The sequence below is a fragment of the Etheostoma spectabile genome, chromosome 18 (assembly GCF_008692095.1).
Source record: "Etheostoma spectabile isolate EspeVRDwgs_2016 chromosome 18, UIUC_Espe_1.0, whole genome shotgun sequence".
Lineage (NCBI taxonomy): Eukaryota > Metazoa > Chordata > Actinopteri > Perciformes > Percidae > Etheostoma > Etheostoma spectabile.
In genome coordinates, this window is record NC_045750.1 from 8,988,180 (window position 1) to 9,013,768 (window position 25,589).

At 39.6% G+C, this 25,589-nt stretch overlaps 1 protein-coding gene across 1 annotated transcript in view; it reads left to right on the forward strand.

Annotated features, from left to right (window-relative positions):
• The window catches only part of lpgat1 (lysophosphatidylglycerol acyltransferase 1), a 44,221-nt gene that overhangs the window by 15,742 nt on the left and 2,890 nt on the right, over positions 1–25,589 (forward strand). Inside the window, exons 3-6 of the mRNA XM_032542625.1 lie at positions 2,006–2,124; positions 3,968–4,063; positions 9,180–9,459; positions 15,201–15,327. Of these exons, the coding sequence (XP_032398516.1) occupies positions 2,006–2,124; positions 3,968–4,063; positions 9,180–9,459; positions 15,201–15,327 (622 nt within the window). The remainder of the gene's footprint in view (positions 1–2,005; positions 2,125–3,967; positions 4,064–9,179; positions 9,460–15,200; positions 15,328–25,589) is intronic.

The following is a 25,589-nucleotide window of genomic DNA, read 5'->3' on the forward strand; positions in this document are numbered from 1 at the left end:
CAAAGAGTTTAACCTGAGCCAGACCGACAACAACGATAGAAATCATATAAAAAACATAATAAAATATTATCATTTTATGGATCAGTACTCCGTATTGGCCGAGACCCAGGTATCAGAATCAATATTGGAAATGGTATCGGACCATCTCTAGTTCTGGTGGTAGATGAGACCTCGGTGTACCTGTGTGCATTGTACCGTGCTTGATGTGCCTGTACTTGGCCCAAAGAACTGCAGCTTGCAGCTATATTTTGCTTTGTATTATTTTTATCACTTTGACACCAAACAAAGCCACAGTTCTGTTCACACCTCTACATGGATGCCTTGTGTGGTTTCACTGAAGAGGAAAGCATTATTTATGGATCATAGGCATGCAAATACGCCTGATCTCATGTTGTTGCAGGTTTTAGACCTAATTTACTGCTTATGAAAATGTTATGTCAGGCTGGCAGCTCCCATACTAACAAGTCCGCTCATAATGTTGACACATCTTTTGTCAAGTACCTGTTGTGATCTTTACCAAAAATAAATGAAAGTAGATGGTTCAGGAAACGTAGTCAGTGTTGGGAAAATTGAATTATGTGACTCTAGAAACTGATATTAAAATGTTAGCTAATATAATTTGCCAGAATGCCATAAAATGCCCTTATCTAAGTTGGTTCTTCTGCTTTTTGAGCAATCTTTAGACATACATACACCATTTAACTTTGAAATACTGATTTTGAAAATCAATATGATAACTCAACAACATATTTTGTTTTTTTTTACAAGTGGGGTTAGGATTTTCAGCCTTTAGTATCTGCATCTTCTTCTTAAACTACGATACACCTTGTACATCATGTGGCTGCACCAGAACCCACGTTTGGTGTGTGGATGATGGCATGTGAGGATGGATTTGAAAGTCTGGTTCTATGTAATGAAATTACACACCATCCCTTTTTTTCTTGGACAGTTTCCTCTGCTCTGCTCAGAGTGGTCAATAGTGAGAGTGATTGTGATACCATTTCCTGAAACTCACTTCTCCTTTCTCATTTCAAACCACATGGCCAACATTTTGTCATTCATCTTCAACATCAATTAATACACATGATGACTATTTCTTATACAGCAAAATGCCTAAATAGGAGCTTCAAATGTTTCCATGACATGATGTAATCGACTGAAACTAATTTCGCCACAACAGATTAACATTTTTTCCAACCCACTTGTAGAAAGTACTAGCATGGAAATAAACCATTGCTCTGTGATCCAGGCAGGGAGAATATGCAGATCAGAGAGCAGACAACCAGTAGTGAGAGAATGCCAGGACAATCGGTTAGTTTTTAAAGGGGTAACATTCACTGTTGGTACAAGCAAATTGGATTTCAGTGTGTATACCAAAGATGCCTTACTTAACTCTATTTTTATTGTGTTGACAATTAAAAACATTAACGATGAACAACTGTCTGGTATTCCGTACAGGTGTTTTTTTATTTTTTATTTGTGTGTTTTTCTTCTTATTTTGCCAGTGTCTTATGAATTGCTTCACTTGAGTGAAACACTGGGGTATGTCATGATGGTCTGTCAGTATGTATTTGATTCACATCTTCATGCCTATAAAATATTAATTTTAAATTAAAAACAAATAGTGGAGAGTGCATTTTTGGCAGAGGTGTGCACTCCGAGATCTCTATGTTTAAAGGTACCTTTTGGAGTTTTAGACTGGGACATTCCTGCCAATGGTTTTACAGATTGGTTGCCAAGAGTAGTATAAATGCACAAATAGACAGTGAAGAAGACGACTGCTGTCTAGCAAACATGGATGTAAACAATAAATGATCTGATTTCTTTTCTATTTATTTTATTTTTTTATAAAAGGCTTTGCTTGTTTTATGAGGAACATGCATTCAACGTGGTTGTTAGACCTAAATTACAGACACAATGAGTTTTAGTGACAGTTTGCAGTAAAACTCCATGGGAAACTTCCTGTTTAACCATTATGTGTTATTCGGTTTATTTCGCCACGCAGTAACCGAGTGGGGGGACGATGTACGGCCCATCTCTGAAGAAGAAGCCATGGTCATTGTCAACCACCAATCCACAGGAGATGTGTGTACGCTCATGATGTGCCTGCAAGACAAGGGCATGGTAAGAACAGAGAGAGAAAGTTACCTCATTCTGTCCCTTTTTAGAAAATCTTGGAATATAACGTTTAGGCTGAACAGGGTCACATCGCTGTAAATAGAAGCAATGCAGTAGTTTGAACCTGCAGGGTACTCGGCACCATCTGTATTTTGCTGAACAGGCTGCTGTCTGGGCATGTTTCTATGTCTTAGTCACCGCAAGTAAGGGGTTCCTGTAGAATTGCACACATTGCTCTGAAAACACATTGTCTTAAGGATGTTTGTTAAAGGTTAGCCAATGTATTTGTCAGTTTGTTTGGCCAAAATGATAGTTGTTTATGAGACAAGCAATTAGACTGTCAGTTATCCAGTTATGATGTTTAGTGCATCCCAGAGTTATTTTTGTAAGGAGAAAGCCCTTTTAGAAGAACAGGAGAGAACCATAGTGTTGGGATGATGCCTTTTGTCAAGTCAAAACAGACTTGTAGAGACAGACGGCCTCGCAAAGCAGTGCTGTGGTTTCCTGCATTCAAATGAGGCAGGGAGCCAACCACCGAAGTGCAAAGATTCGAGCGGTGGCTGCTTTGCATTCTTTCACACTGATAATTTTCAACAGGCAGGGAAGTTAAACGTGTCCACACATCAGTGTGCACGCACTCCTCGTCCTCTGTTGCAATAGGATACTCTGTTTCAATAGGATACTTTGAGGATAATTGCTCAACACATTTTCACAGAAGATGACTCATTATGTTCACATACAAAGTTCACATAGTTGTCTCTGGTAACGTAAACCATTAATACAGACAATGATATCTGTATTGTGTAATTTGATTTATTGACACAAAATGTTTTATTACAGAGAGAATTGCAGCTAAAAAGCATATTTCAAAGTTTTTTTGGGGGGGGATGGAAAACAGTTTTTCCGTGTGGTCATGAGTGTATAACAAGTTGCACATTGAAATTCATCTGCATTCATTTAAAGTGCTCACATTATGCTTTTTGTCTAACCGGGAAGTAAAAGGCCCAAAATTACAGCAGAGCTTACTCTTCTTCAGGCACGAATGTCAGCACACTACAAAATGTACAGCTCTAGACTGTAGTGTCAGTCACTTTGTAGCTGCGTTCTCTGATTAGTTTTTCCCTCAGTGTTACTCAGACATTGTTAAGAGCTCAGCTACTTGCTTAATTGCTGAGGTTGACATGTAGCCAAATGCAAATTAAAACCATACAGAAATGGCTCCTATTTCCTACAACATATTGTCAGCAACAGAAGTACATTAGAAAATAAAATATCATTATAGAAAAGTCACATTATCTGTAGAGATGTTCTGATAACATTTTTTTCCCTTCCCAATACTGATTCCGCATCCTAAGCAATACCAGCATTTTAGGCAGTATCAGAGGCATTTCCAATATTGGTATAATTATCGGAACAACTCTAATTATCTGTTGAGCCTGAAAGTCAAGTCTGTCACTTTTCACTGAAGTAATTGATTATTTAACTCCAAACATGCAGCTTGCTGTTCTGCCACCCAAATCATGCTGGAGATTTGCTGTGAATTCTGGGACGTTGGGGACAGCCGTGATGTTGCTGTATGTTTATTTTTTGGCTGATGCGGGCACTGCACTGGAGCTATCTAGCTGCACAAACCTGACCTGATCCGCCTCAGCAACTGCATCCCTGGCCCAGTTTATCCTCTTAGCAGTGAAAGGACAGTAAGCCAAAGCTGCATCGGTGCAAGTCATGAGGGCGGAAGTGCTCAGAGGGGCATTATTAGTTTTGAGCCCTGGGATCAAACTCATGTGCTTTTTGCTTACAGGTGAATGTGGGATTGATATTTCTATTGTATTTCTCCTCTCTTATTCAGGTGGTACAAAAAATGATGTGGTTGATGGACCATGTGTTCAAATACACTAACTTTGGCCTAGTGTCCCTGATCCATGGGGATTTTTTCATCAGACAGGTAAGAGGTCCACAACTGGCACTAAAGGTTGTCGTAGGTTTACTTTCAAAAGTGTGAAATGTTGCAGTGTCTGTTTTTATTGTCACGCCTGTTATTTGGTCATTAGATGTTGAACATTAAGGCAAGGCAAGACAGCTTTATTTGTATAGCACAATTTAGCAACCGGGCAATTCAAAGTGCTTTACACAAAAACAGTTAAACAGTTAAAAAATAAACACAGATAAAACACAAGAATAAACAGTTAAAAATAAAAAAATAAAAACAGATAAAACAAGAATAAAAGTTACAGTGCAGTATAAGAAATTAAACATTAAAGAAATGAACACCATTTAGAGAAAGGCAACATCAAAAAGTAAAGTTTTCAGCCTTGATTTAAAAGAACTGAGAGTAGCAGCGGATCTGCAGTTTTCTGGGAGTTTGTTCCAGATATGAGGAGCATAGAAACTGAACGCTGCTTCACCCTGTTTAGTTCTGACTCTGGGGACAGAAAGCAGACAAGACATTAACAAGCTCTGCTTCACATTTTAACATTACACATATTAATATCCAGGGAGTGTCCTGGCGGGTTTTTTTGTTTGTTAAATTAGCCTCAGTAGGCTACATCAACAGTTGTCACTGGGAGATGAAAGACTACTTTCCCTCACTCACCCACACCTTGTTTTTCTCAGAAGGGTTGCAACATAGACCTTCAGACGATAACCCAACTCTCTCTCATCCTCCCAGCTACTGCTGGCTTGTTTTCACTGCGCTCTGCAAAGTGAAGCTGCTACCCATCTGTTGTCCCAGCTGGACACCAGATATGTTGGTGGGATTCCTACAGTCATGGTGTCCTCTGAAAAGTATAACAGCAGTAAACAGTAGGGAGTGTGGGAGGGCTGCTTAGCCCCACTGGGTCAGATTGACCCTCTGTTGTAGGATGGCTTACACATGAAGCCAGCAGGGCACCTATTGGTCAGGGAATTCCTGGAATATCATAAAATGAGAGAGAGAGAGAGAGAGAGAGAGAGAGTGAGCTTTATTAATCCCTTTGGGATGACTCCCGCAAAGAGTCATCCCAAAGAAAGAGAGAGAGATAGAGAGATTATATATATATATATATATATATATATATATATATATATATATATATATATATATATATATATATATATATATATATATATATATATATAATAATAGTGTTGTCAGACGCCATTTTTTGTTTTCTGTTATTTTGAAAGTGTAAATGATGGAATAAAAATTAACTTTTTGTGACATATTTTCCATACATAAGCTTTACCATGTTGATAAGAGCATTTAAAGAGCATTAAAATGAGAATAAATAATGGAACAAAAACAAATCAAGGGATATTTAGAATAGATAAAATTGTGTGATTAATTGCGAGTTAACTGTGACTTTAACGCAAATAAATATTTTAATCGTTTGACAGCGCAAAAATACTTATATTTTAAAAGCGACCGCTAAATTCACTGAGATGGCCAGGGTGAACTAGACATCTGGAGCCTGGAAACCTGGAATCATGACAGTAATGTGTAATAAATAGTGTTACTATTCATGTCACAGTAGTGTCACAACAAAGGCATTTTGCCCAACGTGCAAAAAACAAAATTTGAATTTATTGAATAAATACAATATATTGCTCAGCCCTACTACTGTATGTCAGAATACATTAGCTTATATACATGTGATGCTTTAGATGTTAATAAACAGGATCTGCTGGCACCAGCTCCAATAGGACAAAGATTAAAACTATTGTCATGTTAAATAAAAGCACTGCCACAAACACCACTGCTATGGCAAGAGGTAAATCAGTTCTTTAGCTCACATCAGGCACTGTGCCGAGGGTGATGCACCCTGAGCCAGACAGGCTGTAGTGGAAGGCCTGAGCAGGCTCGGCCATTTCTGCCGTCATCTCACTTTCTCTGTGATCCTCTCTGGCATTCTTGTGTGGGCATTTTTGATATCTTTCCCCCGAATACTTTACACGTCCGCATAGCACAGCAAGCATCTCCCCCAGCCTCCCGAGCATCTGCTGTCCACGCAGGCTGGCAGACATGTCTCTAACATCATTATGCACAGCAAAACACAGCAGTCTTTGATGGCCATAGCACACTAACTTGTGGTTTAGGGCTGTAATTGGACTTTTTTCTTCTTTTTTTCTTGGTAGTGTTGGTGTTCTTAACCTCTGAAAGTCAATTAGAGGCATAACTTCTTCAATTTTATTTATAGTATCAATTCATAACATGAGTTCTCTCAAGACAAGAGCATTTATTTAGTGCGACAGTGGCAAGGAAAAACTCATTTTTAAGGAAGAAACCTCGGACAGACCCAGGCTCTTGGTAGGCGGTGTCTGACGGGGCCAGTTGGGGGTGTAATGAATGGTGGCAATAACGGTAACAATAAAAGATAATAAAATAGTAGTTTGTTGTAGCTCATGTCATAGCATGGAACTGCACGGCATTATAGGGCACAGCAGGACGTAGCAGGGCAGCGCAGAGTGTAGTAGGATGTAACAGGGCATTGCAGGACCACGGCGGCAGCTGCAACCATGATTTTGGTGCCTCCCTAATCCAAGGAAACTTGCTGGGGGGGGGAATAAAACATAAGGACTCCAGGGAATAACTCCCCAGAGATAGGTTAGTAACAAGCATTTCTGGGACATGGATGCACACAAATGGAAAGATAGAGGAGAGAGGAGCTCAGTGTTTTATAGGAAGTCCCCCAGCAGTATAAAACTATAACAGCATAATTAAGAGAGACAGGGTAAAGAGAGGAGCCGGGTCAGGCTAGAACTCTCCTCTCCCGGATTGGGCTGTACTGCCCTGCCTCCCTATTATTATATTATTGTTTATATGGTAAATTAATCTGACGACTATGACGAGAGTGTGCCGGGCTAGGCGGACTCTGCAGCTCCTCACTCCCTAACTATAAGCTTTATCAAAGAGGAGAGGGTTAAGTTTACTCTTATATGTGGTGATGGTGTCTGCCCCCCGAACCCAGACCAGAAGCAGATTCCACAGTAGAGGAGCCTGATAGCTGAAGGCTCTGACTCCCATTCTACTTTTACAGACTCTAGGAACCACAAGTAACTGCATTCTGGGAGAGTAGTGCTCTATTGGGACAATAAGGCACTAAGAGCTCTTCAAGATATGATGGTGCTTGACCATTTAGAGCTTTGTAGGTCAGGAGAAGGATTTTAAATTCAATCCTGGTTTTTACAGGAAGCCATTAGCAAAACTAATACAGAAGAAATATGATCTCTTTTCTTTTCAGAACACACGCCGCAGCATTCTGGATCAGCTGTAGAGTAAGGGACTTATTTGAGCATCCTGATAATAAGGAATTGCAGTAGTCCAGCCTGGAAGTAACAATGCATGGACTAGTTTTTCAGCATCATTTTAAGACAGAATGTTCCTAATTTTGGCAATGTTACAACGGTGAAAAAATCCTGCTCTTGAGGTTTTTTTGTAAGTGGCGTTAAAGAATCAATTCTGATCAAAAATAACTCCTAGATTTCTGACAGTAGTGCTGGAAGCCAGGGCAATGCCATCCAGAGTAGCTATATCTTTGGATAATGAGGTTCGGAGGTTTTTAGGGCCAAGCACAATAACTTCAGTTTTGTCTGAGTATGACATCAGAAAATTGTAAATCATCCATGATTTTATATCTTTAATGCGTGCTTGAAGTTTAGCTAACTAACTGGTTTCGTCTGGCTTAATTGATAGGTAAAATTGTGTGTCATCCGCATAACAATGAAAGTTAGTTGAGTGTTTCAATATTGCCTAACTAACTTATAGTTTTCCATGTTTTTTTTATTTTAAGGATGTACAAAGCCATTATATTTGAACACTCAAATAATTCAGTCACTAGCGGCTGTTGACATTTTCTTGTCACATTTCAGCCACCTATTTATACAAAATCTTGACTGGAGTCGAGTCAAACTGGCAAGTAAGGTAATACGAAGTGTGAGTGCACATTTGAATGTACAAGTTTACACATCTGATAACTAGAAGTTATGGTGGTCCAGCACAGTTGCAATCACGCATGTTGGAGTATTGAAACATAAGTTTTGGGGAGAGGAACTTCTAGGGATGAGATTTAATTTTATTTAGCATTTGCAGCTTTGATGAAGAGACAAGGAAAGATGGGAAAGTGTGGCTTTGGTTGCGCCTCACCACCTCGTCTAGTCCACAAACATCATGTCAGCGTTGCACTTGCGTGGCGACAGTGTTCACACGACACAGAACCGACTAGCTATACCGGTTCTGTCTGGGTCAGCATTTCAAAGCGTTGAGCAGCCAAACTTTCAATGCAGTTTTTCTTTGATACTAAATGTTTCCTCCCATAATCCTAAATCCTATAGGCTAAAGTTTAAGAGGACAAAAAAAAAACTAAAACGTTATTTTATACCAAAAAAAATGTAACTCTTTAAAATAAGCTCCTGTAGCTGCAGTAAACCTCAGTCTCCTGGTCATGTATAGGTTTGTGAAAGCCTATTCCTCTCTCTGTGAATCAGACTTAGCTGCAGCTACAAAGTCCTTCACTTCTGTTTTGGCAAAATAATTCTATATTTGTAGCCTTTTTAATTGTGTTGTAAGCACTTTTCCTACACACAGCTGCATGTGTGCTCCCGTGACACATACAAAGACCAGCCCAGCTATGCTAATGCATTTAAAATGGCTTTTGACTGGGCCTAACTAAAAATCAATTCCGTCCCGCCCCGCTACTGCTAATGCTCTTAATGTTGTCAAGGCCGTCATGTTTTGCATCCATTTCAGTAGGGCTATTAATGTTGCTCTGGGTGCTTTAGTGTTTCTGCATCTAACCTGTGATTTGTATTCATTTGTTTGGTTGGTTTGTTTGTTTGCTCACAAAACCCTTCTACCTTGTTAGGTTAATGAGTTTTAGCATTTAGCCGCAATTACTTTGTTCCCTTAGGGGAAATACAGAAAGCTAACTATTTGAATTAAATGCACTTGTTTTGAATGTAGTCATCTAGTTTTAGCAGCCCCTTTTGGGAAACTCTATATTTTTCACCTGTTCAAGACTTGAACAGATGAAACCAATGATGCTTGCATTGTTTATTTTCTTAACATCTTTCTTTTCTTTCCACAGGGTAAAGCTCACAGAGACAAGCAGCTGATCTACCTGAAAGATCACTTAGAGAAATACTACCACAGCCGTGACAGGAAGTGGATAGTGCTGTTCCCAGAGGGTGGCTTCCTGCGCAAGCGGCGGGAAACCAGCCAGTTGTTTGCCAAGAAGCGCTCTCTCCCCCACCTGACCCACGTCACATTGCCTCGTATCGGGGCCACCCACGTTATCCTGAAAACCCTGTCAGCCCAGCAGGAGAATGGCAGCGTAGGCAGCGAGACGGGGACCCCTAACCAGACCGGTAACTCACACATAAAACCTTTCTCCGTAGCATTTGTATATTTCCCAGATCTTTTTACTGGAATATGTGTGGCATCTCTTTGGGTCTAAGAAGTTTGTTCTAATCAGTCCTGTTTTTTTTTTTTTACTTTGATTTCTCTCTTTTTTTTTCTGGCCGGAGGCATTGTGTTTTTGGCGTTGTCTGTCCATCCCATTCCAACACGATATCTCAGTGAACTGAAATTCTTTCCGGGAATTCCTGTCACTTAATGGGAATGACATGCAACAAATGTCCTCAGCTGCTCTCTTTGTTGTGAGGTGAACAATTTTGTAATGTGTGAAAATATGCAGATATTTTTGCTTTATTTTGACAGCAATTGATTTGAAAGGTAAATGGGTTTTGAATATTTTGTATTAGGCCTTTTTGTGATGACACTTGCTATACTAAATTTCAAGCAAAGTTGGAATTGAATTTGGAGGTGTTCTTTGGAGTTGCAAGTCTTTTTGTCATATTGATTGAACGCTTTACTCTAGTTTCTGTGGACTGTAGATCAAATGTGATCTTATGTTGGCTAGAAGGCTAGGGATGAGGCATGCTTCAAACGAATGAAGCTTTTATTAATCACCTCTGTGTCCTGCGGTTCTCTGGGAGTTCTGTTTTAAATGAACTGGGATTGGTGGTTAAGATCGCCAGGAGATGAAAGGGTTGACATGCACAGAGGTGCTAGGAATTGCATCAAGGTCCCTTAAACCACAGTGGTTATTTGCAGTCATTTTTCCGTCTAGAGACCAGCCCTAAATACAGCCAGTGAGCGGAAAGGTAACTCTGCAATTAACAACCTTTTGAGGGGGCAATTTTATTTGACACTTGGATTTATTTGCAACAATTTAAAGATATGTTACAAACAAAAAGGAGAAAACAAACATAAACAAAGCATGGGAACCAACTGGGGTGTAAATTTCTTACGCTACGGTCTCTATGTCCATATTGTCTTTAGATAGATCCAGATATTATACCGTAGTCTTTGTTTGTAGTGAAGATGATCCACTTTCTTCTCCTTCTTTGAGTACCAGTTTTTCTACCGCAAATGCTTATTGTTTACTAATCAAAATGATCCAGATAAAACAGTAAACCGTCTTTTTGGAACCGTCCCCAGCAAAAAGCACAGTGTTAAAACGGCTATGAACATACAGATGCAATGAGTCCCCCATGCCCGAGCACACTACACACTCACTTTACCCAGCAGACTCTCCTGGCTTTGGTTCAAAATCCATTTTAAGGGTATGCTGTCTTAATAGTAATTTGGAGAGACTTTGGGACAGCATTATTGAGAATGTTGCTCAGGGACTATAGCCTTTCACAAGGTTGCTAACACAGCTCTGTGTCTGACAGCCTCAGCACTAACTGCAAGAGGTTGTCTGTTTATCCCTCTGCAGGACGGTCTGTCAAACCCAAGGAGGAGGATCTCTTAATCAGCCGTTGTAAGATGGTACGATGGTTTGATAAAGACGAGCACTGCTTTATTCATGGGCTAAATGAAATGCTGTATGTGCACGTTTTTATTTTCTGCACATTTGCTACAAAGTCTTTAAACGCCTCATCAGTGTTGACAAACACTGACAACAGCAGGCGTTTTGTTCATAACCTCTGGCTTGAAGGGGATTTTTAAACATTTTAGTTTGTGTTATATTTTTTCCCTGCATTTGTCTAGTGTGTAGTTCCAGTTCATATTCCAGCTGTTTCTTTATCTTCCTGTGCCCTTTTCTCTGTTCCAGCTGCTCAGGAGGAGGGGAAGCTGGTTGTTGCAGTAGGGCTCTCCCTTCCACTTGAATGTAGCTAATGGCATTAAAACCTTTTGTGTGTGTGTGTGTGTGTGTGTGTGTGTGTGTGTGTGTCTCTGTGTCTGTATGTGTCTCTCTCTGTCTCTGTCTCTGACCCTCACTGATGCTCTGCAGAGGTGCCCAGTGCTTGCTGACTCACTCAGAGACAAATAGGCCACTTGGAGAAAACAGGGTTTGATGTAAATGTGTTTGCCGTTGTGTATCAGCCATGCAATTTCACCCGGGCTACAGTACACGGCTCAGCGCAGATACAAGGCTTAAGTCACTGGTCACCAGTGTAATTTACAGCCTGCAGAACCTGATAAGGTTTATGTGCATACAGTTCTCAGCTGTGAGTCATTTAGGTTGGGAATGAAACTCCAAACGTAAATGTGTTTGATAACGCTGGCCAATCAGAGGCAGTTTTTTCCACACATTTTAGTCAGTGGGAGGGGACATGTGTGGGTTTCAAGTGTTGTAATTAGCCTGCCGAGTGGCCTGATAGAGAGCCAGATATCTGCCAGTGTTTTTCCTTCCTCTAACTCTTTACCGAAGGACAGGGCCTCTCTGTCATTTTAAATTACCATGGCTGCTGTTATTACAGTATTGTTTGTCACAGCACACAGGGCACCAGTGATACCTTGGCTCAGGGCCCCGTCCTATGGCCGGCCGCTCACAGGAGACGAGGGCTGCCTTTCAGCACACTTGGACAGACCTTTAGATCTAATTACCCACACAGGGATAATTATGGTGTTAGCCATGTCCTGTTTCTTTTTTTTTGTTTTTGCTTTGTCTGGTGTTTTTTTTTCTGGTCATTTTTTTGGTTTCACGATTTGTACACAGAGGTGTGCCATTATTAAAGGAATTTCATGGTGTTGTACCCCCACATTGCATGTAGGTGCTCAGCTATGCAGCAAGCTAAACACACTTCCAAAAAAGGTTGAAGAACAGTAGGCCTTTTAATTCTTTACTACAGGCAATTGAGAAACCATGAAAACAGTAAGTCTATTGTAGTGATAATAAATCAGAAAAAGACAAGATATTGTAAAGAGCTAGACAAAAGGCATTGTAGAAACTAAATTGTATAGGGACTGGATCCACAAAACGTATAAACAAAATTTCAATGCAGTTATATTGTGCTTCATGCCAGGAAGTAAAGGATCACTAGTGAAAGATCAACATTAAGTCCCCATAAGATGTATAACACTGTATTTAATCTAGTAGGCATAAACAGGGAGTCAAGAGTAAATGGTAAAAGAGTAAAATACACAACGGTTAGCAAACTGTAATTAACACTTACTTTAGAATGTTTTATTAACAATACATTAGCCTCAGACAGCTAGCTTGGTTAGCATTGTATTGTGATATAGTAGATTTTCGGGTAGATCAATTAGGAAACTATAAATGGGGAAAAAATATCAAACTTGAAATGCCAAAGCAAAAAAGATCAAATCCAATATTGTCATAAAGCAGGCATGCTGATACACCCAAAGTTATTAAAGGCATGAAGGATAAACATGGAACATGGAAAATCTATTTTGGTTGACAGTTATATTGTCTAATGTTTTATAGTGCTATATTGCAAAACTCCATATTCAAAGTATTCCATATAGCTAGCATTCAAAAGACTGAAAATGGCATTTCGTTGGTTACTTTGTTGGGTACCATTGGCTGTTGTGAGGAAGGAACTTTGACACACACTTCAACCTGCTCACCCCACCTTTTTGTGTGGTATGCATGTTAAAATGTTGAAATTAATACTTGTTGGCAACATTTGTTGCTTTACTGCTGTTGACTCAGACACAACATTACACCCTGTATTGTTTACATGACTGATGAGTCATACAAATGTTGCTTCACTTTGTCACACAGGCACAGGATGTGTGACCTTGCATAAAGAAGCCAGTGTGCTCCGAGAGGGAAGTGCTCAGTAACAGCAGCCTGTAACATTAGTCAAGCAGTCAAATATGCACTGTTTCACAGCAACCTCATTTTAGATCTGTCCATGCCGACTGAGGCTGCTGGTGTTTTCGCCTTTTACATTAGACAGCCTTGTTCATCTTAAAGGAAAACGCCAGTGTTTAGTTAATCCACTTTATTGCTGTCAAAACCCACACTCAGGTGTTAAGGTTGTTTCATATCTTCTCATCCAGTACAAAGACAGGTCTGGCATGTGTTTAGAATAGCGTAGCTCTAATGCTAGATGCAGGAGGAAATATATTTCATCAGTGTTGTGGTAGTGGATTAGCTCTTTTTGTTTCTTAACACTTCTGGTAGTGACACACAGTGATTATACCGTAAGACTAAGTCATGTTTGAGTGAAATTCAGTCTTGCAAAGAACAGACGAGAGGTTTAATGTAGAGAAAATGCATCCTTTCATTTATTATATTTTTTCTTATTTGCGGTTACATGCAGGTGAGCACAGAGCTGACCTTGCATAATATACATATATACTCACACACATGCTGCCTCACAGCTGACCAATATTTATCACATGTTTAGCATTCCCTCTCCCATCAACCATCACCACCTAGTCACATTTCTTTCTTCACTTCTTCCACCTGACGTCTTCTCTGTCTTACCCTTCCGTGAATGGAGGGTTTACTAGGCTTTCATTCTGAAGTTTTCTGAGGAGTTTTTGTGGTCATTTATTGGTAAAATAACATGATTACAAAGAATGAGTTTTTGAGGTGACAATGTTTCCCTTACTGTGACTCATAATTGTAGCTGCCAGCCAAATTCTGTGAAGTTGGGACTTTAGTTGGTCAGACTGTTTTCCACCAGTCTGGCAGGTCGCCAGCCTTCATTTGGCTGCGTAACATAAAAATCTCCAGAGACACCTGGTAGTTGGACATAATGTTCTTAATCTGGATGACCAGTGTTCGTTGATGTGTCATTAGTCGCTTTTCAATTCAATTGTCAAGCGAATTCTAAGGAAACTTTTGAAATGTTGCAAAAAAAGAAATTCAAATTAGGTGCCTTTCCATCAGGAATTTGGCTCAGCGAGTTTTAGATGTTCTTTCATGTCCGTGAGTGTTGGCCATGTTTTCATGCTGTTTGGACAAAAACACATTATGGAAATATCTGACAGGGTGTTTATAGTGTAATTAGGTTTGTATTATTTCTATTGTTATAACTAATTTGATCTTTTTCTATTTCTTATAATCTTACTTATGCTTACCCCTTACTGTGACTATAATCTCTCTATATATTTTTCCTCCTATGTCCTTTGTACTGCTGGAGCACAGGAATTTGTCCAGTGTGGGATTAATGAAGTCTTCCTTAGACTGGTTACACACTGAATGTGTGTCAGCTGCGTGGATTTTCGGTTTTTATTTTGGCTCCCATGTTAACATGTTAGAACTTACATGCTGCCTTCATGACAAGCATGTCCTCCCTGTATGTCACATAGCAGCAGCGCCGTGTCAGACATGTTTCTAGTGTGTTGGACATAGAAAGATCCACGCCGCTGACTCGCAACAGAAACGCAGGCCTTATCTTAGAAGAAGCAGACAGCGGACACAGCTGTCCTTTGAGTTAAATGTTTGCTATGTCAGAAGAACTTATTTGACAAAGACGTTGCCATATCCAATTTAGCCCATCAACTCTTTTTCAACAAAGGTAAAAAAAAAAATGCAAGTGTAAACATTTTTGCAAAATTTAAGCTTTATCGAATGTTGACGTTTTCATTCAGCTTTTCAAATGCGCATGAAAATATGTGAATGGAAACACTGTTTTTGAGTCTCTACCAGCTCTGGGGCTGCTGTGCGTTCTTGACTTAAAATCCTTGTTGGTTGTTGGGAAATAAGAAGGATTTCACTGTTTAGATTATTTAAGTATGCCATACCTAAAATACTGGCTGACGTTGAGCCTTATCTAGCGTAGCCCCCTACCATTTCAAATGTGTCCTAACTTCCTAATGTGTGTTTCTTACTTGACAGGTAACAAACGTAAAGGCCTGCAATGGGTAATAGATGTGACCATAGCTTACCCCAAAGCAAGACCCATGGACATCCAGACCTGGATCTTTGGCTACAGACCTCCTACAGTCACACATGTACACTACAGGTAAGAAAAAAGTTGGTCATAACATTCACCTGGTTTGTGCTTATCTAGTTTTTACATGAGTAAAACGCCAGAACCATTTTTACTATGCAAATATACTATGCTGCCAACATGCAAAGAAACTGCATCACGTGAGAATGTACCACATTACATCATGAAATAAGTGCAACATAATTTTAGTAGTATTATATTGTTAAAGCATTTTTAAACTTTTAGTATTAGTACTTTCAGGTCATTATTGCTTGTATACTGTATCGTTTGACTGACAAAACAAGTGCTGTTTGCTTGTGTCTTCCTTTTCGTATTTCCCATCAAAGGAATCTGTATCACCCGAGAAAGTCGCATCACAGGTCACTTGTAGCTACTAGGGATTTTAGTTTGGAACACAGAAACATTGAGACTCCATACTGTTCACGTGAAACACTTTAGCAGCATTCATTTACATATCGAGGGGGAACTTGAGGTTCATCCACCCAGTGATAACGCACGTTCACTACATAAAATCCCACCTTGCATACCTGGTGAGTCAGCAGAACATACCTTGTCCCTGTGGAGTTTTAGACTTATAGTAGCACTATGGAGCTGTTCTTATTATGATTGGGTCCCTGTTTTGTTTCTCTTGCCCACGTGTGACATTTCTAAGCATTTACAGACATTTCCTAAGTGTACAATTAAGTCACTTTTATGAAGATTTGCTCATTTTCTCATATATGATGGTTAACTAAATAGTCGATGGTTTTGGACTGTTGGTTTGAAACAACTAATTTGAAGGTCTTGGGCTTTGGGAATTTATAATGGCAATTACAGAACAAGCTATTTATCAAGGAAATAACTTGCAGATTAAATTTAATAATAAAAATATTTGTTTTAAACCTCTGTTTTGGCAGATTTGACCACCTTTTTCTACTGCCAGTGCTTGACTGTGATAGATTTTGTGTGTGCAAGACGTGCAAAAGGTTTTAGTTGAAAAGTTACAAAAAAGTAATAAAATAAACCTAATCAAACATCCTGTATTCTGTAGTTATATATAATGTATAAATATATGCTCTAATGCAAAGCAAATGCATTCCCCCCATGCTTGTTGACCTGTCAGTGCCCTCCAGGGTTCCCCTCGGTTGCTATTCCCCCCAATTGAGGATATGATGAGGGTAGGCTCTGTTCAAGATGTGGCCCTGTGCATTGTTTTGACTTGGGTAGATCATAAAGGGAAGTATCTAGGCCTGCATGATTCGTGGGAAAATATGAATCCTGATTTGTTTAGCTTAGAATTGATATCACGATTCTCTGCCACAATTTTTTCCCCCTCTTGAAGTATGTTTATGGCACGCATGAACTATGACAAAACAAATTGGCAGTATCGAACAGATTTCTTTTGGCACCTATAGCACATTGCGCATCACCGCAAGCCTGGAAACACAGAGGCTTCAATAAAGAGAAGGGAGAGCATTGCAGCTCTTGGGAGTGCTTTAAAACCTTTTATACAGTCTATGTTTAAAACTTGTAGTAGCATTTGTGATGCAGTCGGCTCGTAAAATTAAATGAGAATCAAAGTCATTCAAAATTTTATCATGAACGGGTGAATCAAAATTGTGATTTTTTATAACAATTTATTATGCATGCCTTGATGCATCAAGACTTAATCATCAGATAGAAGTCATCTTGGCCCTCAATGTTAACTTTTGCCCCTAAACAACTTCCTGACACAGCTCACGTGTGTGTGTCCACCTCTAGGTGCAGCGTATGATCGGGCAAAGTAAAACTAGACGAGCAGAGGACGCACTAGTTAATTTGTGGTCAAAACGAAATTTTTAGAGAGAGAATTTGATAGTTTTGAGATTCCTTGGAAGACCAGACAAATCAAACTAAAAACCTACATTGTTGAACCAATTGTGAATAATAAATATTTGTGATTTAAGGTCGTGCCATTTTGCATCAGGACTGTTATGGAAACCATGGTTCTTGTTGAGATGGTTGTGACAGCAGCCAGAGATTTAGTAGTTGTGGCGTATCGATTCTCGATTCTGATTCTTTGAGGGGTGGAGTTGAAACCAGTCACATTCTTATTTCACAAATAAGAGGAAGGTTTGCAATAGTGGATTGCAGTTTTACAAGGCTTTTTCAATGTAAAATAAAGCCACAGTAGAGCGCCGCTTACTGTGCTCAATGGCAGCAACACAACAGACACCTCCCACTACGGAAACCAAAACTTGCGCATATTAAATTTGGATCTGATGATCAGATTTGAAACCAAAATCCTCCAAACTATTCCAAGCAATTCCATTAAAGAAACGATTCCACTGGAATCGTAATTTTTAAAGGTCCCATGACGTGGTGCTCTTTGGATGCTTTTATATAGGCCTTAGTGGTCCCATAATCCCGTAACTGAAGTCTCTTTACCAAAAGGCAGCTTTGGTGCAGAATTACAGCCACTAGAGCCAGTCAGTCCCACAATGAGCTCTCCTTAGTATGTGCCATTTCTGAGTCTTTAGATTTTGGCAAAGAGGATGGGCGTGTTTCCTTGACCAATTGCTACTGTGCTCGTTTGAAAGCCATAATGTCTCTCTTTCATGGGGGGCCAAATTTTCTGGGCAGGCAAATCTGGGGGAGGTAATCTGGTAATCTTGAATCTTGCCCCTTATGAGGTCATAAGGGGCAAGATTCCAGATCGGCCCATCTGAGCTTTTATACAAAGGCAGAGCAGGATACCCAGGGCTGGGTTTACACCTATCGCCATTTCTAGCCGCTGGGGGAACTAATATTAATGTTAAAAAACCTCAAAGTGAAATTTTCATGCCATGGGACTTTTTAAATTGTTATACTATTATGATAGAATTGGTGGTGTTATCAGAAAATATGCAGAAAGAGAATCCTCAGACCTCACATGCAGCTTAAGGGCCGTGGCAACAAGCAGTGTGTCAGCTCTTATCTGTGATTCAGCATGTTGAAACTGCAGCAGGCAGACTGCAGGCTCTCCGTATGAGAGCTGCCTGACTGGCTGTTGAGCTTTGCAAATCCGTGACTTCTCCCATTTAGTGAGGTGTCTTCTCATTTTTTGCATCTACCTCTTCTTTTGTTGTTCTACAAGCAGAAGAAGACCGTTTCAACCGATTCACGCTGGTATGAAAATGGTTGGATGGTTTTTATATTTTGTTTTGCATCTTTCTGAGATGCTTGGTCTTCTGGTTTTATTTGTGGGGTTAAACATACATACTACTGACAAGTTATTTCCTCCCGCGCAGGCACTGAACATAGATGTACAGTACATCAGATGTTAGCTAGACGTCAACTACGGGGCTATATGGATTATTACTGCGCCTGAGCCACAGCTTCAAAACAGTAGGCTGAGAGTTGGGTAATATTCTAGATGAATCCACGTCGGGCACTTTTCTTTTTTTTAAATCCTTCCACCTCCCTATTTCTCCCTCTGTCTTCACCCTTCAGCCCCACCCTCCCTTGCTGTGTCTCTGACCTTCTCTACACATAATCTCAGTCTTTCAGATTGCAGCATCATAAGCCCTCTGTGAATGGCAGATGGGAGAGCTAGGTGGGTGTACAAAGGCCAAGCAAGGGCTGTAGTGGGTGTTAAATATATTGAAATCCTTTTCTTTTAAATGCACCGTACCCTCTCGTTCTTTGTGCTGCTGTGTGCATTTCTAAAAGCTGCTGTTTGAAAATATCTGAAAGGTGACATGATTTATGGAGTCTGAGTCTGCCTGGTCATCACATGGATGCTTTGTAGCTGCACACCTGGCTTTCCTTTAGAGACACTTGCCCAGAATTGTTGAGCTTGCAGCCGTTACCGCTTTCCTAAGATATCTGAGGCAGATTTAGTTTTTCTCTAAGCACTTTACAAAAAGGTTGCAGGTTAGTAGTTACTAGATGTAAATCAGACACTACATGTCCTGCTATTTTCTATTTATTTTGTATTTAATGACGTTCATTTAGCTCCTCACCCAGATTAATATCTCTTACGCTCGAGTTTTACCTGTGAGTGTAGTGAGTACCTTGGTGGTTAGAGAGGGTGTCTTGGGATAATAAATTAGTAGTTTTTTGCTATAGAAACCCATTATAGGAGCCATCTTTCATCTATATTCACTTCAGTCGGCACCCTTAGACCTGTAAAAAAAAAAAAAAAAAAAAACAGTCTCTGCTTCTAGCTCCGGTAGTCAGGAAGTAGGCCTGCAAGATTCATGGAAAAATATGGATCACGATTATTTTTGCTTAAAATCAATATCACGATTCTCTATGATTTCTTTTGACCAAAACAAAACAAATTGGCAGTACCAAACCGATTTTTTTTTTTTTTTGGCACCTATAGCACATTGCGCTTGACCACAAGCCTGTAAACATAGAGGCCTCAATGAAGAGAAGGGAGAACATTGCAGTGCTTGGTAGCGCTTCTTGTTGCAGTCCGCTCGTAGCAATGAAATGGGAATCAAAATCATTGGAGATTTTAAAATATAATTTATGTATATACATTTTTTTAAATGATAGTTATTTAAAGATTAAATTGTGGACAGGGCGACTCGCGATTTAATCGTAAAGGCCTACCAGAAAAGCTCATCGTCTCACAATATGCGCCCTCATAAACTGCAGGGTGTGCTGACATCTATGTGCCTATAAAGACAGATCAGGTCATGCCGTCCATATCAACCTGTGACAGTGGTTTTATAGCCTCTTTTGTCTGACCTGTGCACTGATAAGATGTCGATGCTCCCATGCTCAGCTGTCATTAACCTCCAAGCTGCTCCTCCTACCATTCCCTCTCCAGTGTCCTCAGATGATGACAACAGCAGCAATCTGTCAGGGGAATTTGGTCACGGTGACAAGGTGAACGTGTGCTCCTGCCACGTAGACCGAGATCAAAGTGGGGATAAGGAGAAGAAAAACATGGTAGTGTCAGCTGGTCACTCTAGTTTTAATCCAAAACACATCGGTGATCCGTTGTAGTTGGTCCGGACCAAGACAAAAAGAGGTTCTTGAATTCTGTTCCGTGTTCACACTGACTTTTTGAAGTAAAGTAACATGAAGTAACATGAACACAGTCATCTTTCATCATCAGCAGGTCATGCAACTAGGGATGTTAATAATTAACCATTAACCAACAAGAATTTTGGCCGATTATTTCTATTAGTAATTAGAAAAGGTTTGTTGCATGGTTAAAGAAAAAAAGGCTATACAATCTTTTTTTAACTTGCTTGTACTAACTTTGCACTAGCAAGTTCTGTTTTAAGCTCTTTTTTTCTGCTAAGCTTGTAGCTCTCTGTGGCTCACTATATTGATGATTGGTGGGCGCAAGCGGTTCCAGAAAGTGGACACGTGACCAGTAAATGTCCGCAGCTGCCCGCCAAAAGTATATCCGAGTCTCCCGAACTGGGACTCAGTTGCCTGCTCATTGGTAAACAGTTAATGATTGGTTAACGAGTGCCAGGAAAATAAATCTAAATTGGTATCCTTACATCTAACACTTTAAAATGCATTTTGTATACTCGGGTGTCACAAAGAGCTTGCAAAGAAATAACTGATTATGAGCACTATTGTTTGACTGCAACTTGACCCTGAATTTTTTTTTTTGTACCGTAATATTACATGAGGGAGTAGTGGTAGCTGTCTTTCACTAATTTCACTCACTTTTTCTTGTGGAACTGCTAAAATACAGGGAACAACTCTCATCTTGGTTTTAACTCGCGAACTTCCCACACACATGGTGCACCCTGTTTACAAAATTATCTTGTATAAATATAGGCTATATGCAGTTTCTACAGATCAGGAGATCACTTTCTTAGCAGTTCAAAAGTTAGGTTCAGTTAAGCTTTCACACTACTAACAGACAGCCAAGACTCCCAGTTGTTTAATTGCACCAGAGTCAAGCTAACGGCTTTCACACCAGCCTAAACCCACTAAATTGAGCAGGCAAACCTTGTAATACTGAAAGCTTTTAAGTATTGGCTGTGCAAAAAATGTAAATGTACGGAAACAATATACTTGTAATCATATCATGCATAAAGAGAGACTGATAACACAAAGCTTATGTATGGTCCTTGTGCAGTATGTGATGTCTGCTCTGCATGATGGAAACAAAAGTAAAACATAGCCGCAAGCAGCTATTCGCGGGTTCAAACCTTTTTTCTCCAATGAACAGCTAATGAGATTAATTGGCTGTTCAGCCAACGGCCGACAACAATAACAGGCTGACAAAGGCCGAATAAAATCGACGGCCGACCACCGGCTTGGTGCGTCAGGGCCTTAAATGTAGCAATTAACCAGCAGACTCTTACTGTTTCTCAACCTTTCTCCGATTGCAGATAAAGCGTTGGCATTCTGCAAGCAATTGCCCTTAAGTAGGGTTTACTTCAAAATAATAAAAATTATACAAGGAATTCTGCATCACTATTGATCCAGTGTAGCACAAATTAAGCTAAACCTTATGCATGCTTTGTCATACTTTAGTTATTCTTTGTTTAATCGTTGCTTTAGCTAGTAAAACTGACGCTTACACCACAGGAGAATTGAGAGAAAGAACTCAAAGGCAGCAGTTTGGGATTTGGAGCTTCATTGCACATAGATGACTCTTATCTTAACTACAAAGAGACTGGGAGCAGGACAGGAGACTTTGTTTTGCTCCCCAAGCCACACTGGCCACTAATCTCAATATTCACCTTTTGCAACATAGGCCCCGAGAGCCTGTCCTCCCAGGGCACCTCTTTCTTTCTCAGGATTTCAGAGCAAGAGACATTTAGGGCCTTATAGAGTCCCCAAACAATGCTGGCCACCCTCCAAAGAGGCTTGTGGAGTGGACAGACTTTTCCAGGAATAGTCCAAATTGAGTTAGCTTCCCAGCCCAGTTAGAAGGGGAAACAATATCTCAAGAATAGGAGCTTACAGGAGCTAATGGTTCAAACAAGGGAGTAAATATGCAGATCAAAATCTTCTGATTTCCACTGCTTATAACCTGAATTTTTCTTGTAACGATTAAACATTGGTGTTATCATCTCTACGAGGAACTATATTTAATGGTTGTCATCTGTCCACCTCTATATATATTTTCCAGACAATAACAACCACAAAGGCAAGTGAAGATGTACATCATCTATTGGATGTAGTGCAGGTACACTCATGGTAAAAGTCTGATGGTAACGCTTATTGACAAAAGAAACTGCAGCTGTCTGTGTGTCAGGTTAACAAGCAGGCTGCTGCCAAGTGGGTTAGGCTGGAAATGGGAGTGCTGCCCTGGCCTCACGCCAACCAGTTCCTCACCACCACCATCACAACTGTATACGGTTACATGTGCCACTGCGTCTCTCAGCACAACAAATATCACCATACTGTTTCTTTTCTCTCAGAACAATAAAGTTTCCATTTTTCACACTACAGTAACCAAAATCGCAGCATCTGTTTGTCATATCCATACACTAATTGATCTAAACTGTTTTATGTTGACTTCAGCCTGAATTTGTCTCAGCACCCAGTATAGTCTTGGGTATCCACACTTGCTGAAGAAATATCTACTCATCTACGTTATAATTCCATAAAAAGTATTAAAAGTACTCCAGTTGATGCAACTATGAAATTAGATAGTGATATTCAAAGACTTAACATTCATTGATGTGTAAAGACAAAAATGTCCATAAATAGAAGGCCCTAACAAATATCCCAAACTATGTAGTGTAGCAAAGATCTGTAGAGGGGTACCGTAGATTTGAGTTATGTATATTTTAAGTGTCCTTTCAGCTATGCAAATGTAATGTTATACATTTTTACACTTTATCGGATATATTTGCTTTGTTTAAAATGATTTGTTTCTTAAAATGGTCTTACATATAATTTTAGCTAAATGGACACAATTTTATATTACAGACAATAGACCTGGAGGACATTAGACAATATCTGAAATCCTCCTGCTGCCTTAAAATTCTGCCAACCGACAAAATGTTTTTAAGTAGTTTGGCCTCATATCTCGTGGAGATTGTAAACACGTCTTTTCTCTCAGATATTGTTCCACAGGCCCTGAAAACTACAGCCATGAAGCCACTCCTACAAAATGGACAATCTAAACATGTCATTATAAGCAATTATGGGCCCTTATCAAACCTTCCTTTTTTAAGTAAAATCATTGAAAAAGCTTCTTGTCACTAAAAACTGTTTTGATGTATTTCAGTCAGGTGCTTGACCACAGTACTGAAACTGCTCTTGTTAAGGTCTTAAATGGCATGTACTTACAGACGGTGGCAAAACGTTAGTCTTAGATCTAATTTATCTCATTGCTGCATTTGACACAGTCAACCGCAACATATTACTAGACCGACTGGAAAACTGGATTGGAATTTTTTTGCACAGTACTAAACGGAATTGAATCATTTTAAATAACAGGCACTACTTTGTGTCTATAGGTAATGACACACCTGAGTAGACATATATGTCAAGCAGAGTCCCCCAAGGTTACATTCTGGGGCCTCTTCTGTTTAAAATATAAATGCTTCCATTGGCTGTCTATGGAAAACAACAAAATAAGTTACCATTATTATTAATTATGCGTACAACACACATTTACAAAACCCTACTGTATCAGTCCCAAGGGACTAAACATGTAGAAGCAGCGTTCAGTTTTTGTGCACCACATAGAAAAGTGCAGCTCAGTTCTTTTAAATCAAGGCTGAAGACTTTTGATGCTGCTTTTTATTAAATCAATTAATTGTTCATTTCTTACACTGCACTGTAACTAACTAACTTTTTATATCTGTCTTACCGTGTTCTTGTCTTGTTTTTAATTGCTCTTTAATGTTTTATGTAAAGCACTTTGAATTGTCTTGTTGCTGAAATGTGCTGTATAAAGTTGCCATGCCTAATAACTTTCAGAATCTTTTTTTTAATCAGAAAACCTAACTCGTGCCTGACATGAGCTGTCATTTATGCAACAGTGTGCCTTCTTCAGCACTGACAACCTCGTATTTATCAATACCAGGGCAAAAAGAGAAACATGTATTGATTAAAATTCAAAAAATATATAGTATTTAGTATGCCCTTTTCTAAAATAATTTTTTTTTAAAGATATTTGTTTTGGATTTATTGCCTTAATTGATAAGTCAGATACACGGGCGCACGCTCAACCAGGTGTGCTTACCAGGCGTGCCGTAAAATTGAATTTTTTAAGGTAAACTTCTCCCTCTACTTTAACTTGAATATGCCAAAAAGGCCACATGATAATGGCATGTGTGGGGAAAAATAATTGACAACTATTTTGATAATCAATTAATTGTTTCAGTTATTGTTCAAGCAAGAATGTCAAATCTTTGCCCGTTCCAGTTTCTCAAATGTGAGGATTAGTTCAGTTTTAGCCCTGAGTTTTAGTCCTATGGTTCTGAAATAAAGGATAGGACTGGAGCAAGACAGTGTGATTGGTAGCCACCTAAATGTAGAGTCAGGTGGTTTCAGGGCAAGAAATAAATCCTGGGAACTTACACATGCTGTTTGAAAAATACTCTATGCTATCTAAGCATGTTTACTTGATCAGAATTATCAGTGCCTCCTTGAACTTAGGCTAGACACTTTCTGCATGAATATTCCATTTCTGTTGTCGCCCCCTACACCCAAGGCCCAAGTGATGTAGTCATATGTTTGTATGTCCTGCAAGAGAGTGCGGAAACATGTCTGTGTTCCTAAACTCTATTTGAACCACAAGATATCATCCTGACAGTGCTATAGCTATTGCATAGATTGCTTTTTAAAATATAGTTTGATCCCTTTAGTAATCAATACTGTATCACTTATTACTTCCCTCTGATGAAAGCTCTCCTCTTAGGCACAGATGTACTTTTCCAGTGGACATTATCCAGTTGGGAATATTGAGCAAATGTTGAGTGCAGAGGAAATGCTCGTCTGAGGGAGGAGAGTGTAACCTCTATTTGAAGGTGACCAGGAACTGGTCTATGTGGGAGTGCAGCCTACTAGGGACCCCTTCTGGCAAGAGACTAGACTTCATCAGCACTCTCATCATGGCTTGTAAAGTGACCCTTCACTGTTTTCACAATGTGAACCAGTGCAGTCATTGTGTTTTCATTTCATCAACAGTGTTTGTCATGTGGGTTGAAAAAATTCTTATATTAGTATTAGCCAGCTAGAGACAGTTAATATAAGAAATAAAGAGCTAGTTGAGGTTGTCTCATGGTTACCTGAATTTAATGGTGCTGCTTCTTCATGTCTAAGTGGCAAAACTGATGGATTTAAACTTTTCAGTTACTTTTTTTTTTCTTCCAACCATTATGTGG